Source organism: Giraffa tippelskirchi, chromosome 1 (assembly GCF_054371585.1).
Source record: "Giraffa tippelskirchi isolate mGirTip1 chromosome 1, T2T-mGirTip1v1.2.pri, whole genome shotgun sequence".
NCBI classification, from domain to species: Eukaryota; Metazoa; Chordata; class Mammalia; order Artiodactyla; family Giraffidae; genus Giraffa; species Giraffa tippelskirchi.
The window spans coordinates 205517223-205534231 of record NC_137275.1 but is presented as its reverse complement, the minus strand read 5'-3'; the positions used below and the strand labels follow the sequence as shown (position 1 = coordinate 205534231).

Sequence of the window (17009 nt, the reverse complement as noted above, 5' to 3'; positions counted from 1 at the left end):
TGGCTGGGGAAGATCCTAAGATCCCACACGCATGCGTGCTCAGTAACATCCAACTCTTTGGGAAGCGATAAGACTGTAGCCTGCCAGTTTCCTCTGTCCATGGAATTTCCCAGGCAGTAACACTTGAGTGTCCATTTCCTGCTCCAGAGGATCTTCCTGAACCTAGGATAGCACCCATGTCTCCCGCATTGGGAGGTGGCTTCTTAACCACTGCATCACCAGGGAAGCCATAAGATCCCACATGCCTCAGGGCAACTAAGTCCGTGCCCCACAACTAACGAGCTGGCAGGCTCTGGAGCCTGTGCACCACAAGCACTAACAGAGAAGAAGCCCCTGTGCTACAACAAAGAGCCTGCGCACCGCAGTGACGAGCGATCCCGAGTGTGGCAACTAAGACCTGATGCAGTCGAAAATAAATAAATATTTTAAAACAGTATTTAAACAGTATAAAAATGCTTGTAACAGAATATGTGCAAGCCCTTTTCACTTAAAACCACAAAACTTTGTTGAGAAAAATAAATGAAGGCCTATATAAATAGGGACATATATGCCGTATTCACGGCTTAGAAGACTGAATACTAAGGTGGCAGTTGTCCCCAAATCAATCTACAGATTCAAAGTAGCCAAAAACCCAGGAAGCAGTGTTATAGAAACTGACGAGCTCATTGGAAAAATTTCATGGAAACAGATAAATTTTCAACAAAAGGAAATGTGGGAGGACACAACTTAACTAAAATCTGTGGGAAACAAGACCCTGTGTAACTGTCATCAGGACAGACATACAGATCAGTGGAGACTGACCCACAAGTTTGACATAGAACACCCATGACACATTTGGTCAGTTGATATTTTGACAAAACAGAGGTGATAATGTAATTTGATGAAGAAAGTATGGTCTTTTCCTGTAAGTTTTGGATGACCATTTGTAAGTAAAAATGAACCCTGATGCTAACTTTACACACAAATGTAATATAACTTGAAATGAGCCACTGACCTAACAACTTCCAAATAACCCGTGGAATGGATAAAAAGTTACACAAAGCTGAGTCAAGGTGTCAGGGTGTTGGGTTCTCATTTGAGGGCCCATTCAGTTCACTGTGGCTGCAGGACTGAGGCTTCCCTGCCCACTGGCTGGCAGCAGAGACTATCCTCGTTCCAGGCCCACCAACAACCTGGTAGCCAGCACAGGAGGCCCCCATGCCCCCACCCTCTGTGTCTCTGATTTCCTTTTCTGTGACCAGCTCTGCCTTTAAAGCGTCCATGGAACTAGAGTGGGCCCACCCAGACCGTCTCTCTTTAACCAGGTAACAGAAATGTCTCATGGACACATGTACCCCAATGTTCATCACAGAACTGTTTATAATAGCCAGGACATGGAAGCAACCTAGATGTCCATCAGCAGATGAATGGATAAGAAAGCTGTGGTACATATACACAATGGAATATCACTCAGCCATTAAAAAGAATACATTCGAATCAGTTCTAACGAGGTGGATGAAACTGGAGCCCATTATACAGAGTGAAATAAGCCAGAAAGAAAAACACCAATACAGTATACTAACGCATATATATGGAATTTGAAAGATGGTAACAATAACCCTATATGCAAGACAGAAAAAGAGACACAGATGCATAGAACTGGACTCTGTGGGAGAAGGCGAGGGTGGGATGATCTGAGAGAACAGCATTGAAACATGTATATTATCATGTATGAAACAGATCGCCAGTCCGGGTTCGATGCATGAGACAAGTGCTCAGGGCTGGTGCACTGGGATAACCCAGAGGGATGGGATGGGGAAGGAGGTGGGAGGGGGGTTCAGGATGGGGAACACATGTAAATCCATGGCTGACTCATGTCAATGTATGGCAAAAACAACCACAATATTGTAAAGTAATTAGCCTCCAACTAAAATAAATAAATTAAAAAAAAAAAGAAATGTCTCATGATACATGTAGCTTTGACCATTTCTCCTTGAAATTCTACACACTATTTTTCAATATATATTTTAGACCATATTCTAAAATACATTCAAAATTAGCCCTGGGATTTTCCTGCTGGTCCAGTAGTTAAGATTCTGCACTTTTAATGCAGGGAGCACAGGTTTGATCCCTGGTAGGGGAACTAAGATCCCGAAAGCCACACCAAAAAAACGAAGCCAAGAAAAAAAAAATTAGCCTTGCTGTATCTTCCTGGGAGGCTTACCTAATTATTATTCTGGTATGAAATGACCCCTAAGATTCAGGAAAGACTTTCATCTTCCAGTCTTCTCATCTAACATTACTAGCTGTATCAGCTTGCTTCTGGTAACATCTCTAATGCCTATCATTTTCCCATCATTTTAATTCCAACCCTTCCTTAAGTGTTTGGTTTTAGAGGAGTCTTGTATTAGTTTCCTTTGGCTGCGGTAATAAGACAGGGTGGCTTATAAAAACAAAAATGTATTCTCTCACAGTTCTGGAGGGCAGAGGCCCCAAATCAAGATGCCAGGAGGGCTCTGCTTGCTCTGAAGGAAGACTAGATCCAGTCACTCCTCCCTACTCTCTCAAGCCATTTCCAGAGCTGACTCCCAGAAGCCTGCCCTGCTCTCCCAGGGAAGTCTGATAATGAAACCAATGAATCTTTTCACATCCCCTTGGAGCATGTGTGGCTTCATGAGTTTTGATAATGAGAACTAAAAATGCCGCCTGTAAACAAAGGATGTTGCAGCCATCAAGCCATCACATTACTGCCACCCCAATGGTGAGCCTTGAGGGGACTCAGGATGTGAAAACACAGGATACTGGCCCCAGACAGTGAAGGTTCATAAAACGGAAGTGAAAGTCGCTCAGTTGTGTCCGACTCTTTGCAACACCATGGACTATACAGTCCATGGAATTCTCCAGGCTAGAATGCTGGAGTTGGGTAGCCTTTCCCTTCTCCAGGGGATCTTCCCAACTCAGGGACAGAACCCAGGTCTCCCAGGTTGCAGGCAGATTCTTTACCAACTGAGCCGCAAGGAAAGCCCACATTAAAGGAAGGTGCATATCAAAGGAACTTACATTCCTTTGATAATTCAGTAAGCCCAGACTCGTGCATTTTCCCATACACAGAAGAGTGTTAAATTCCTTAACTTGAGAGATCATACCTGGTTTTCTTTAATTAACAGTAATCTTTTGACGTTCCAACCCCCTGGTCACTTGTTGCAAAAAAATCCTATATATCCTGGGTCCCCACCCTTGCCTCTTCGGAACAGTTTTCTTAAGGTCATCTGAGATGCTATATCCTCATAAGGTCTGCTGAATAAAACAACTCTCAACTTCTAGGTTGTGCTTTTTTTTTTTTTTCCAGTTGACAATAACCAAGCCAAACTTTGGGTCAGGGTTGATCCTGCCCCTAAAGGTAAACCACAAGACACACTGATCTTCCTCTTATGATTTAGAAGCTATTTGCTGAATGCTATTTTGGGAGTTAGGTGAGAGATAACTGTTTGCAACCTGCCTTATAAAGTATATGGCTAATTGGTACATTTAATCTCGGACAGTTCAAAGAGCTTAGTAGACCTAGTTCCTCATAACCTTCTCCTAACCTAAATGGTGAAGTCATTCATTTTATTTCTATATATAAAATCCACAAGGCATTGTTGCTGCTGCTTTATACAGGTGATATTCGTTTAGATTTCCTAAGATTTACCATGGTTCTTGCTCAACAATCTTTCCTGCTGCTTCTGAAAATTCACCTGTGATCATTATCCCACTGCCTGAAGCAGTCTCATTACTATTACACTTAAGGTAGTTTTATTTCCTCTCACTGCTATTAAACAGATCTGTCTCAGTCTTCAATTATCTCAGTACACTCTGATGGGTCTATGTGCAGATTTATTTTCATTTACCTTGCTCGGGGTTTGCAGGACCTTCTTGACCTTCATGGATTAATGTCCTTAGTCTATTTTGGAAAAATATCTACCATCTTGTCAAACGTTTCTTATGCCCCCACCCACACCCCCCAGCTTGACAGGGAAAAAGTAAAAGGACAAAGTAGGTCATAAAATAGTTAATTCCCACTAGGGGATTGTAAGTTTAAAAAACTGGGGAGACCCCTGGGAGTTAATGATCACTCAAGAGAGTAAATTTGGTTAACCTCAAAACCAACCTGGCTTGCTCAGCGACAGAAACATGACACATGCCCCCAGAACTGCAAACCAATGGTGGCACGAGACTATATCCTGCCCAGGGAGCTCAGTCAGTTGATGATCCCTAGGACATGCTCTCTGCACACGTGAAAACAGTAACTTGTGGACCTAGTTGGACCATGTAGGGACAAGAAAACTCCCCTGCTCAACCTGGAGGAGGAACTGATGATGTAAGCATGACATTTATTCAAGAAAGACAAAGAAGATCTTCTCCTCCCTACCTTTCCTTTGATTATAAAACTGTAGCCCACTAAGTTCTCAGGACATAGCGCTCTCTCACCCATCTGCTTGTAAGCCTCACAAGCACCCTATTCTAATAAATTACTTATCTATCACTTCACCTTTCGCTGGATTCTTTCTGCACGGAGACATAAAAGATCAGGGCTCTATGAAGCCCCATGAAATGACACTAAACGGTTTCACCCTGACTCACCTACTCCTAAGATATCAAATAAACAAATACTAAAATTTTTCATGGGTCTTTTATGGCCTTGCTACTCCAAGTGTGGTCTGTGACCTGACGGTATCAATATCCTCAAGAAGCTCCTAAAAAACTCAGAATCTCAGGTATTCCCAGGGACCCCCTGAATCAGAATCTTCATTTAAACGAGGTCCACAGGCAAATAACATCCCATTCAAGTCTGAGAAGCACTGGTCGCTGTCTCTCAGCCTCTCTTCCACATTTACCACTCCTGATATCTCCATTGCATTCTACAGAATTACTTTAATCTTCCAGTTCACTAATTCTTCTATATGCTTAACTTAATTGATGTATATCAACACACACAGAAAATTGCACAAAACAAATATAAGAGCTCAGTAAATTATTACAAAGTAAAGACTCATGTCACCACCCATGGCTTCCATGTCTTGGCTATTGTAAATAGTGCTGCAGTGAACATTAGAATACACATATTCTTTTTGGATTATGGTTTTCTCCAGGTGTATGCCCAAGAGTGGAATTGCTGGATCATATTTTAAATTCTATTTTTAAGTTTTTTAAGGAACCTCCATACTGTTCTCCATAGTGGTTGTGCCAATTTACATTCCCAACACTGTAGGAGGGTTCCTTTTTCTCCACACCCTCTCCAGCATTTATTGTTTGTAGACTTTTTGATGATAGCTATTCTTACTTGGTTTGAGGTGGTATCTCATTGTACTTTTGATTTGTATTTCTCTGATAATTAGTGATACTGAGTCTCTTATCATGTGCTTTTTGGCCTTTAGAATGTCTTCTTTGGAGAAATGTCTATTTAGGTCTTCTGCTCATTTTTTGATTGTTTTATATAAATATTGTTTATATATATATATGAGAGAGACAGACAGAGATCGAGCTCCATGAGCTGTTTGCATATTTTGGGGACTATTCTCCCATTCTATGGGCTGTCTGTTCATTTTGTTGATAATTTCCTTTGTTGTGCAGAAGCTTTTAAATTACGTCCCATTTGTTTATTGTTGTTTTTATTTTCATTACTCTAGAAGGTGAATCCAAAAGGATCTTGCTGCAATTTATGTCAGAGTGTTCTGCCTATGTTTTCCTCTTAAGAACTTTATAGGGTCTGGCCTTACATTCAGGTCTTTGATTCATTTTCAGTTTATTTTTGTGTATGGTGTTAGGGAATGTTCTAATTTCATTATTTTACATATAGCTGTCTAGTTTTCCCAACACCACTTACTGAAGAGACTCTTTTTTCCACTGTGTATTCTCGCCTCCTTTGTCATAGAGTAATTGACCATTGGTGCATGGGTTTATCTCTGGGTTTTCTATTTTGTTCCATTAATCTATATTCCTGTTTCTGCACAAGTACCATACTACTTTGATTACTGCTGCTTTGCAGTATAGTCTGAAGTCAGGGATTCTGTTTCCTCCAGATCCCTTTTCCTTTTTCAAGACTACTTTGACTATTCTAGGGTCTTCTGTGTTTCTATATAAATTAAAAAATTTTTGCTCTAGTTTGGTAGTTTGATAAGGATTGCACCGAATCTGTAGATTGCCTTGGGCAGGTCACATTATATTATCTCTACTTATCTCTGAAAGTGAAAGTCAAAGTTGCTCAGTGTCCCACTCTTTTCGACCCCATGGACTATCCAGTCCATGGAATTTTCTAGGCCAGAATGCTGGAGTGGGTAGCATTTCCCTTCTCCGGAGGATCTTCCCAACCCAGGGATAGAACCCAGGTCTCCCATGTTGCAGGTGGATTCTTTACCAGCTGAGCCACAAGGGAAGCCCAAGAATATACACCACTGGTAGTTTGGTAAGGACTACACTGAATCTGTATATTGCCTTGGGTAGGTCATGTTATCTTATTGCTACTTATCTCTAAGGGAGTGCTAAACACTGTATTTGAAAAGAGAGACATGGGGAGTCTTATCTTTTTCTAGAAAGGATTTTCATTTACTACCACCAGGTAACTGGGCAGCTGCAGCCATTGCAGAGACTGTTTATTTTCAGACCCTTCCCCCCAATTCTCAGGTTCCAACATTTGATAACACACCCAATGTAAGAGGATTCACAGGGCTCCAATCCTTGATGGCCCTGTACTCCAACCTTTATCTACTTGGCTATCTCCCTGCTCAGCTCCTTGGCCTTGCAGTAAACATCTCCAGAACAGAAACTGCCCCAGTGTTAGGCTCAGCACTTTGCTTTCTGCCATCTTCTGAATCTTGGCCTAGAAACTGTTTGCTATTTTTAGCTCTCTGACTTGATATATATTCTAACTTTCCTAACTGTCCTTCACCAACAAGGAAGTGTGAATCATGTGGTCTATCATTCCCCAGAGAGAATTATAGTGGCTTCTTCTTCCTCTATACAATATATTCTCAAATTGCTCGAGGTATTAATTACATTTATTCCAAAGTCTCCTTTAAACAACTACAGAGTTATTTATATGAAATATGTTTCATCAGGTCTTACTGTTTTTGTTCATGAGCTTAGCTCCTTTACAGAAGTAGTCCTGTTTACATATGAAACTGTTCCTGGGGGTCTGCTCATCTTGGTATTTGGGAGGCCAGCTTGTCCACACTCTCAAAGACCTCCTTCCCTTCAGAAGGAGGATACTGCCGCAGGTGAGAGCCACATCCCCGACCTGCCAACTTACACCCACTTTTGCCATTTCTCTCTGGTCAAATGCTCCCTCGCAATACCCAAGAATCACGTCCAAACCTCTGTTGTCCTGGCAACAGAAGGCCTTCATCATCTCAGGCAAATGCTTGCATTCTGTCGAACACGCCTCAGTTTTCCTTTGAGTTGGGCCCTTGCTAAGACTTAAAAGGGGGAGAGAAGGGTGAGAATGTAGTTAGTGAGAAGTAACCAAAGGGGAAGAAAGACTATGAGCAGGACCAGGAGATAGGAAAGAAGGGGGATGTGGACAAGAAAGCACCGGCAGCCCATGGGGCTGGACCTTACTGTGAGAGGGTGAGAGGTTGCAGAGACGGGTCCAGGGAGCAGGCTGTGGCACGTTAGAACTGAAGGGGGATGTGGAGTCTGCCATCCACACGGCAGGCAAGGAGGAGTAGGGGGGACCAAGCAGAATAATGAGGTCACTTGGTCTGCCACATGGAGGGCCTGGCTTGAGGTGCCATCCGACACGGTGGTCTGGTGCCAGGTCCACAGATGCTGGGAAACAGGAGAGGCTCCTAGGAGCCAGGTTACTCACCAGCAAGAGGGGGCCCTCCGGAATGTCACAGGCCTCCAATGCAGATGAATACATGGGCAGCAAGAAGGCGGCTTGCTCACACCCATTCTCTGCTTCCCACACTTTGATCAGTCCCCGCTCATCCACAGTGACAACCAGTTGCAGTCGAGGGTAGGTCACCAGATTCACCAGAGCAGCAGACTGTACAGGGCTTGACCAGAGCTCCATGCCCTAGGCAACAACAAAATGAATGTAAGCTCACACAGGGCTCATTTATTTCCTAAACAATTACTAGTTTCATTCATTCAACCATCACTCAGTGCACACTGGGGACATGCAGGATGAGGGGGTGTGATCCCCATCCTCACAGGATGCACAGCATGATATGGACCACAACACCAAAGTAATGTTCCTCTGGACTTCCCTGGTGGCCCAGTGGTTAAGAATCTGTCTGCCAATGCAGAGGAGATGGGTTTGATCCCTGGTCCAGGAAGATTCCACATGCCGTAGGGAAACTAAGTTTGCGTGCCACATCTACTGAAGCCTACGCACCCTTAGAGCCTGCTTGGTAACAAGAGAAGATCATGCAGCAGTGAAGACCCAGCATAGCCAAAAACTAAATAAATAATAAATAAAATTCATTAAAAAAAAAAAAAAAAGTAACGTTCTACCACAAAGGAGACATTTGTCCCGGAGGGGAGCAGTGGCTGAGCGTGGGTGCGGAGACTGCCTGGGGCTAGAGCCATGGCCAGGAGGACTGAAGGTGGGGTCTGGGGCGCACACTGGGATGTCTGAAGCACTCCCAGTGGTCAACTATGGCTTAACAGAGGAAGGCTGGGCAGGAAGGCAGGACCAACACCGCCCTCCACCCTGCCCTGGACTGGAGCTGTACTCAGGACCTGAGTTCCAGAGGGCTGCATACAAAGAACTTCCACACAGAGTATCTCACTTGGTCCCCAGGGAGCCCAAGTTTACAGATAAGCTAATTTAGGCTCATGGATGCAAACAGTTTCTGTTCAATAATTGCAGCTGCCCTGCTCAGAACACGCCCTTCCCATCGGGGTGCCCAGTGGGGCTACCGTGGGCCGGGCCTGGCCAAGGCCCATGCCCTGTCATGGCCCATTAGCACAGAGGAGAACAACTGCTCTGAGATGGGCTGACTCCCAGCTCCAAGGTCTCTCCCAGGATTCTGAAAACTAGAAGAGTGAGGTAAAGAGCAGGCCCATGGCACATTAACAACGGGCATCAGAGAACCAATCCTCTAGCTGTTGCTTCAGAGATTTCCAGAGCTGCCACAAGTTGTTTTTTTTTTCCAATTTGTAGTTATTATGGTCCTTTTTGTATCAGGTGTTATCTTGTTAGCACAATCTTTTCCCAGTCACAATATCCCAGTATTCTTCCTTTCTTTTCTTTCTTCCCCCTCATGTCAAAATATCAACAGTTAAAAAAAAAAAAAAATCAACAGTTGATTTCTATTGCTGGAACAGCTAACAAGACCATCACTAATAGAAACTCTGCACCGGTGACTGGCCCGTGTCAAGTAGGTCTCGGAGACCACACATTACTCCCCAGCGGCCAGTCGTACGGAAGTGGGCAAAGTGGCAGTGAAACTCCCCTTCTCATGCCAGAATCGAAAGCAGTGACCAGGTGAACAGAGCACGGAAACAGGCTACATATTGCATGACTCCAACCGAATGACTGAACTTTTTAAAAATAAAGTAAGATTGGAGATGTGCTCACAAAAGGGATTAAGATAGGGAAGCAGGGAGAATGGGTGCTGAGTGGTCTGGTGCTAAGTCACTTCAGTCGTGTCCGACTCTGTGCGACCCCAAAGATGGCAGCCCACCAGGCTCCACTGTCCCTGGGATTCTCCAGGCAAGAATACTAGAGTGGGTTGCCATTTCCTTCTCCAGCGCATGAAAGGGAAAAGTGAAAGTGAAGTCGCTCAGTTGTGTCCGACTCTTAGCGACCCCGTGGACTGTAGCCTATCAGACTCCTCAGTCCATGGGATTTTCCAGGCAAGAGTACTGGAGTGGGGTGCCATTGCCTTCTCCAGCTGAGTGGTCTAGCCCTATAATAAACAGACCACAGTATAGTTCAATCACAGCCTGTACCCAAACCCAGCCTACTGCCCATTTTTGAATTTTAAAGGAAAAAAAACAACTAAAGAGCATTTCATGACACTTGAAAACAACATGAAACTCACATTTGACTGTCCATAAATAGTTATATTGGAACACAGCCACTCCCTTTTGTTTACCTATTATCTATGGCTGCCTTTGCATTACAGCCACAGAGTTAAGTTGTTGCAGAATCACATGGTTTGCAATGCTTTAAATATTTGCTCTCTGGTCTCCTGACCAGAGAAAGAAAAGGTCTTACAGAAAGGTCTGCCAACCCCTGCACCAAAGCTCTTTCTATTCAAGTCAAGATCTTTTTGTTTTGGCAACTATGGAACCTCCCAGCTTTTGGGTCTCATTCCTGCCCAAGATCCCTAACCTACTAAGCCTGCAAGGTCTCATGTCCACAGCCTGAGGCAGGTCTCTTTCACGGCAACATAACTGCAATGAGACAGAAACCAGCTACATGCACCCATGGTCACCAGAGACCTTCACTTGGAATTATGTCTAACATCATGGCATATATATGAGGAAAACAAAGCACATGGAAGAGAAAAATGTGTGATAAACAACTGAAAAACTGACTATGGAGGAAAAACATATGATGCAAATAACTGTATCCTTTAAACAAACAAAAATAATAATAATAATCAGAGAATATGAAAGGGTTCCTAGGAATTAAAAATGTTTCTGTAAAGCAGTCAACAGATACAGACCAAGAAACAGAATCTAATAAAATATAAAAATTAATAAGACCAGAAATGAATAAAAAAGTGGTTACCTCTGGAAATATAACCTTAGAAAAGTAGAAGGAAAGGTGATTTTTTTTTTTTTACTTCTCATGAATTATCTTTTAGTCCCATTTTTCCTTTTACATAAAAGCCTTGTTAGTGTTCTATGGTTGAAAATCAAAGCAAATTGTAACTATCCAAAACTCATTCCAAAATTGCTCTGCCCCTCTGCCCTCTCACTGCTCCCATCCTGTGCCCCCAACCTTCCTCCCTTTCCAAGTTCCTATCCCAGTTTCTAGAGTCCCTCAGACAGACTGGTTTGTCATCTGACATCTGTTTTGGAATCCTGGGCTGGAGCCCAACTAGGGCTTTCGGACTCCCTCATTCACTGGCAGCCAGGCACCCCCATCGTCTAACACGGTTTACACCATTCTCTCTCATAGCTTCCACCATGAAGTCTGGGCAGAGCAGCAACCCCCAAGGCAGGCACAGGGACTCAAGAATGCAGCTTCCACATGGACTGAGAAGTCAAGCCCACAGATCACAGTCAGAGGTCTCTGACCACAGTGTTCATGGAGGCAATCTGCGGGAAGTTAGGTAGGGCCTCCTGGTGCCCTACTCAGGAGCTCTCCCTCTGCTCTCTCTGCACTAAGTTCACTTGGAAGGAAACTGTCATGTCCAGCAAACCTGAACAATAGCACAAGATGAGCAACCACCTCAGCAAGTCTGTCTACTTAATAATGCAAGGCCCTAGAGGAACCTCTCCTTGTCTAGGGTGTTTGAAAACATGAAGTTATCTAGTTTTCCAGGAAAAGATCCATGGCCCCAGGCAGAAGCCCTGGATCTGCAAGTGACCACGTGGTTCAACTCAGATGCCTTTCCTCTTTGTCTCAGTCTAAACTTGTATAAAATTAGGATGATACTAATAATGAATACTGTGAATAATAATGGCTACTGTGGGAATCAAACGAGAAAATGGATAGGAAAACTTTTTAACTATAAGTGCCAACCAAGTCTGAAATTACTAATAAGTTATCGAAGTTTTTAACACTTAGTTTGCAAATGGGTGAGTAAAAGTTGCATTATCTGGGCAAAACCACCCAGAGGCCAGCATCAGCTCCAATGTGGACATCACAAAACTGGGCAAGCCAGCTGCCATCCCCTTGCATGAACAGCCTCCATCAGGCACTGTAAAAATGTCCATCTCCCTGAGGCAGGGTAGCAGACAGTCAAGGGCATTTGCGATCAGACTCAAGCTTGAAGAGTGACCTGGCACAGTGACTGAGCCTCCTGCAGCTCACTCTTTTCACTGTACAATGGGACTCCCACACCTCACAAGTTGACTGTGATGGTTAAAGAGAATAAAGCCAAAGGGCCTTGCAAGACTGAGGACCCAGGAGAATCCATAGCACTCATCCTGGCCCCTTCCCGGGCAGCTCACCTCATGCAGGTCCCAGGCACGCACGGTGCCATCTGAGGACACGGTGCATACCACAGGCTTCTCCCGACCATCAAACCGGTACTCGTTGGTTGAGACGTAGGCCATGTCATCTATCTCTCCTGAAACAGAACACAGACTTGCCTTGAGCGCACATATGGGTACTCAGGATATGAACACTCAGCTTGGCAGGTGTGATAGTCATCCCTCTCTCTCTCTCAGAGGCAGTGCTGATTCAGGGGACAGTGGTGGACACACAGAGTTAGGGCTTCAGACTTTAACCTGGGTATCATGCCCAGGACTGCCTACCATCCCACTGATCATGTAACTGTGAACAACTTCCTTATGTTAGTTTCTTTCTACTCTGAAACAGATGTAATGATCTCTCTGAGGATCAAATTATACAGAACAAGTATAGAACTCAGTGAGGGCATATCCTCATTAACTAACTGAGTGAGGCATATCCTCATTAACTAACTAAATGAGGCATATCCTCATTTCCAACTAACTGGCTGAAAGACCAAATCCCTGGAGACATGACCAGGGAAGCAGTGGGAATGTACAGTTTCCACTTCATCACCCCATACCTTTGTGCCCAGCAAGGGCTCTGCAGGTAAAATCCTCTGGCCGCCCAGATGCCATTCGGAACTCGAGCTCAGATCGGCGGAGATAGTACTGTTTCCATGTCTGTGTGCCCAGGGTCATCTGGGAGGCTTTACAGGAGGACCAGCGTCTCAGACACAGCTGCCTGAAACAAAGGCCCCAGTCCCAGGCAGAAGAGGAGTCATTAGAAGGTGTTTTGGCATCAGTAGGCCTAGCTTCAATTCCCAGTTTCAACATCTATTAACATTAGCCTGGACAACTCACTTTGCCTACATAGGCCTCAATTTCCTTTGAGGGATCCAGTGCTGAGGTGGGATGCAGGTTTTCCTGTACTCACTGAAACTCTGCTTATTCTACCAGAAATAGCATACTCACAGCCTGTGGGCAGAATGGGTATCCAGATTACCTTGTCTGGTTTGCTTAGGACTGAAAGCGAAAGTGAAGTCACTCAGTCACATCCAATTCTTTGCAACTCCATAGACTGCCAGGCTCCTCTGTCTGTGAGATTTTCCAGGCAAGAGTACTGGAGTGGGTTGCCATTTCCTTCTCCAAGGGATCTTCCCAACCAAGGGATGGAACCCGGGTCTTCTGCATTGCAGGCAGACTCTTTACTGTCTGAGCCACTAGGGAATCCCTTTGCATAGGACTGGCCTACATGAAGCAATTGTTCACACTTAAAAATCAAATTTCACACACAAGTCAGGTAAAACACGATTTAGCTATACTGAAATCAAATTACCACCTGATAAAACTTGTCTAGGGCCACAGAGAACTGTCCCCTTCAGACAAGAATGGGCTTTCAGGAAATTCCCTGGCAGTCCAGTAGTTAGGACTCTGTACTTTCACTGCTGAGGACCTTAGTTCAGTCTCTGGTTGGGGAACTAGGATCCTGCAAGCTGAATGGCACTGTCAAAAAAAAAAACAGAATCAGCTCCACCACAGCCTTCACCTTCAACATTCGTTTCATTTCCTGGAAATGAATAAGAGGCTGAATATCAGCTGCCTCACATCATTACTCTCATGTTGTTGATTTTCATTTAGGTGAAAAAAGCAGAAAGGACAATTTCTTGTACACATATGCCAACTTAAACAGTTTGAAAATAAAAACTAGACCAAGAAGACAACGTAGTTTTAAGAAAAAAGGGAGAAAGCACGTTTCTTTGTGGAAGTGAAGCCTGTTTCTACATCTTTAAGGCCATTATACATCAAACCGAAAGTAGGAACCATGATGAATATTCAGAAGAAATAAAACCAAATGATCAGACAAAAGAAGGGCAGACTGTCAATATAGTTGAAGTGTGTGTATGAGTAAAGTATACACGCCTCTGAAATACAAAGATGTATCAAGTGACAAAATCAAAACCCTTGGGATCAAAACCTTTCAGACAGCAACTGATAGCAAAACAATCTAATGTACACAACAGAAATTACGTACCTTAAACAAAAGGAAATGTTTGCAGTTTTACTTTTAACCAAAAAACTAATGCTTAGTGTGTTAAAGAAATGACACAATTTAATTAAAAGGTCAAAGGGGAAGAAAAGGTCATGAAGCATTTTAAAGAAGTAACTTGCAGTATTTTAAATTACAATTAGAGTACATATTAAAAACACATGATCAGTTAATCATGTTCAATTACTGTGTCCATAAGAATTTCAATGGGCCTGAGGAACTTTTGGGTCTGGTACCCACGACAGGCGCAGCATCAGAAATGATATGTGCACATGACAATGCTCCTGGAATGTGCTGTCCCAGAAACAGAAACCCAGTGTTTTTATATGAACATAGGTACAATCTTAAGCAATGACTTTATGCTAAAAAGAGTTAACACCAGATACTGTAAAATAATAACCAACTAAAAACCCATCTGTGACTTGGCTTGCAGACAGCTGAACAATCTGCTTCAGGAACCTAGAGGTATATGTATATACCTCCAGATGGTGACACACGACACGTATGTGGGGGTTAGGTGATAAGCTGCTGCAGAGATTTTTTTGAATTGCTGAAAGAAATATAAAGTAACCTGTGTTACTCAAAGGGAAATTCCTACCCTAGCTTATCAGTAAAAATGAAAACAAAAACTAGGGTTTAGGGTTGGCATTCTATCCATTTCAATTGTTGAGTACTGTACTACAGTTCAGTCACTCAGTCTTGTCCGACTCTTTGCAACCCCATGGACTGCAGCACACCAGGCCCCCCTGTCTATCACCAACTCCCGGAGTTTACCCAAACTCATGTCCATTGAGTCGGTGATGCCATCCAACCACCTCATCCTCTGTCGTCCCTTTCTCCTCCCTCCTTCAATCTTTTCCAGCATCAGGGTCTTTTCAAATGAGTCAATTCTTTGCATCACATGGCCAAAGGATTGGAGTTTCAGGTTCAGCATCAGTCCTGCCAATGAATATTCAGGACTGATTTCCTTGAGGATGAACTGGCTGGATCTCCTTGCAGTCCAAGGGACTCTCAAGAGTCTTCTCCAGCACCACAGTTCAAAAGCATCAATTTCTCAGCACTCAGTTTTCTCTGTAGTCCAACTCTCACAACCACACATAACTACCGGAAAAACCATAGCTTTGACTAGATGGACCTTTGTTGGCAAAGTAATATCTCTGCTTTTTAGCATGCTCTCTAGGTTGGTCATAACTTTTCTTCCAAGGAGCAAGCGTCTTTTAATTTCATGGCTACAGTCATCATCTGCAGTGATTTTGGAGCCCCAAAAAATAAAAGTCTCTCACTGTTTCCATTGTTTCCCCATCTATTTGCCATGAAGTGATGGGGCAGATGCCATGATCTTAGTTTTCTGAATATTGCGTTTCAAGCCAACTTTTTCACTCTCCTCTTTCACCTTCATCAGGAGGCTCTTTAGTTCTTCCTCACTTTCTGCCATAAGGGTGGTGTCATCTGCATATCTGAGGTTATTGATATTCCTCCGAGCCATCTTGATTCCAGCTTCTGCTTCATCCAGCCCAGTGTTTCTCAAGATGTACTCTGTATATAAGTTAAATAAGTAGGGTGAGAATATACAGCCTTGACGTACTCCTTTCCCTATATGGAACCAGTCTGTTCCACGACCAGTTCTAACTGTTGCTTCCTGACCTGCATACAGGTTTCTCAGGAGGCAGGTCAGGTGGTCTGGTATTCCCATCTCTTGAAGAATTTTCCACCGTTGTTGTGATCCACACAGTCAAAGGCTTTGGCATAGTCAATAAAGCAGAAGTGAAGTTGCTCAGTCGTGTCCAACTCTTTGTGATCCCATGGACTGTAGCCTAACAGGCTCCTCCATCCATGGGATTTTCCAGGCAACAGTACTGGAATGGGTTGCTATTTCCTTCTCCAGGGGATCTTTCCAACCCAGGGATCAAATCTGGGTCTCCCACATTGTAGACAGATGCTTTACCGTCTGAGCCACCAGGGAAGTCCAATAAAGCAGAAGTAGATGTTTTTCTGGAATTCTCTTGCTTTCTCGATGATCCGGCAGATGTTGGCAATTTAATCTCTGGTTCCTCTGCCTTTTATAAATCCAGCTTGAACATATGGAAATTCATGGTTCATGTACTGTTGAAGCCTGGCTTGGAGAATTTTGAGCATTACTTTACTAGCGTGTGAGATGAGTGCAACTGTGTGGTAGTTTGAGCATTCTTTGGCATTGCCTTTCTTTGGGAATGGAATGAAAACTGACCTTTTCCTGTCCTGTGGCCACTGCTGAGCTTTCCAAATTTCCAGAACTGAATGTCTAATCCCGAGTACATTTCCAACATTATAAAGATTGAAATCCAATAAAAGTTCTCGTACTTCAAAACTGATTTAGAGATTAACATCATTTTTCTAACTAATATTGTTCGCAAGAAAACGAATGCATTCATCTGTGCTCAACTGCTAAGCGTCCGATTGTTTGCCACCCCAGACTATAGCCTACCAGGCTCCTCTGTCCATGGGATTTCCCAGGCAAGAATACTGGAGTGGTTTGCCATTTCCTTCTCCAATAAAAAAAAAGAATAAAAAGCAACAAACAGAATAGTGCTATATCGTACTGAAAACTATGTATGGCAAGATTAGCATTCCACAGTTCTCAAATATACCAGCGCACAGTTATTCTAAAAATTCAAAACAAAAAAACATGGAACAAAGATTCCCTCCATGTTTAGAGGAACCTTCCTGCAAACAGTTGTTTTCCATCACGAATGCCTAAAACTAAATACAGCTCCTAGTTGACAATCAAGGCTATACAGTCTGTCCTACACTCAGCAAGAGGCAGAATATCTGATGATTATATCTTGGGGACAAGAAAAGATGTCAAGTTCCAAAGGAGGAATGA

General features: G+C 43.5%; 1 protein-coding gene across 8 annotated transcripts in view; it reads right to left on the bottom strand.

Moving 5' to 3' along the window:
* The window catches only part of FBXW12 (F-box and WD repeat domain containing 12), a 50768-nt gene that overhangs the window by 28955 nt on the left and 4804 nt on the right, over positions 1-17009 (bottom strand). For 5 of the 8 annotated variants that reach the window (XR_014077635.1, XR_014077625.1, XM_081572827.1 and 2 more), the window contains 3 exons: positions 12681-12841; positions 12097-12215; positions 7826-8035 (listed from right to left, as the gene is read on the bottom strand). Coding sequence is in view for 6 of the 8 variants with exons in the window: in XM_081572827.1 (XP_081428953.1) it covers positions 7826-8035; positions 12097-12215; positions 12681-12841 (490 nt within the window). In the remaining 2 variants the exon portion in view is untranslated. Of the gene's footprint in view, positions 1-7825; positions 8036-12096; positions 12216-12680; positions 13348-13438; positions 13628-17009 lie in introns of those variants that run through there. The other 3 variants (XM_081572842.1, XM_081572868.1, XM_081572852.1) reach the window with 3 other exon arrangements.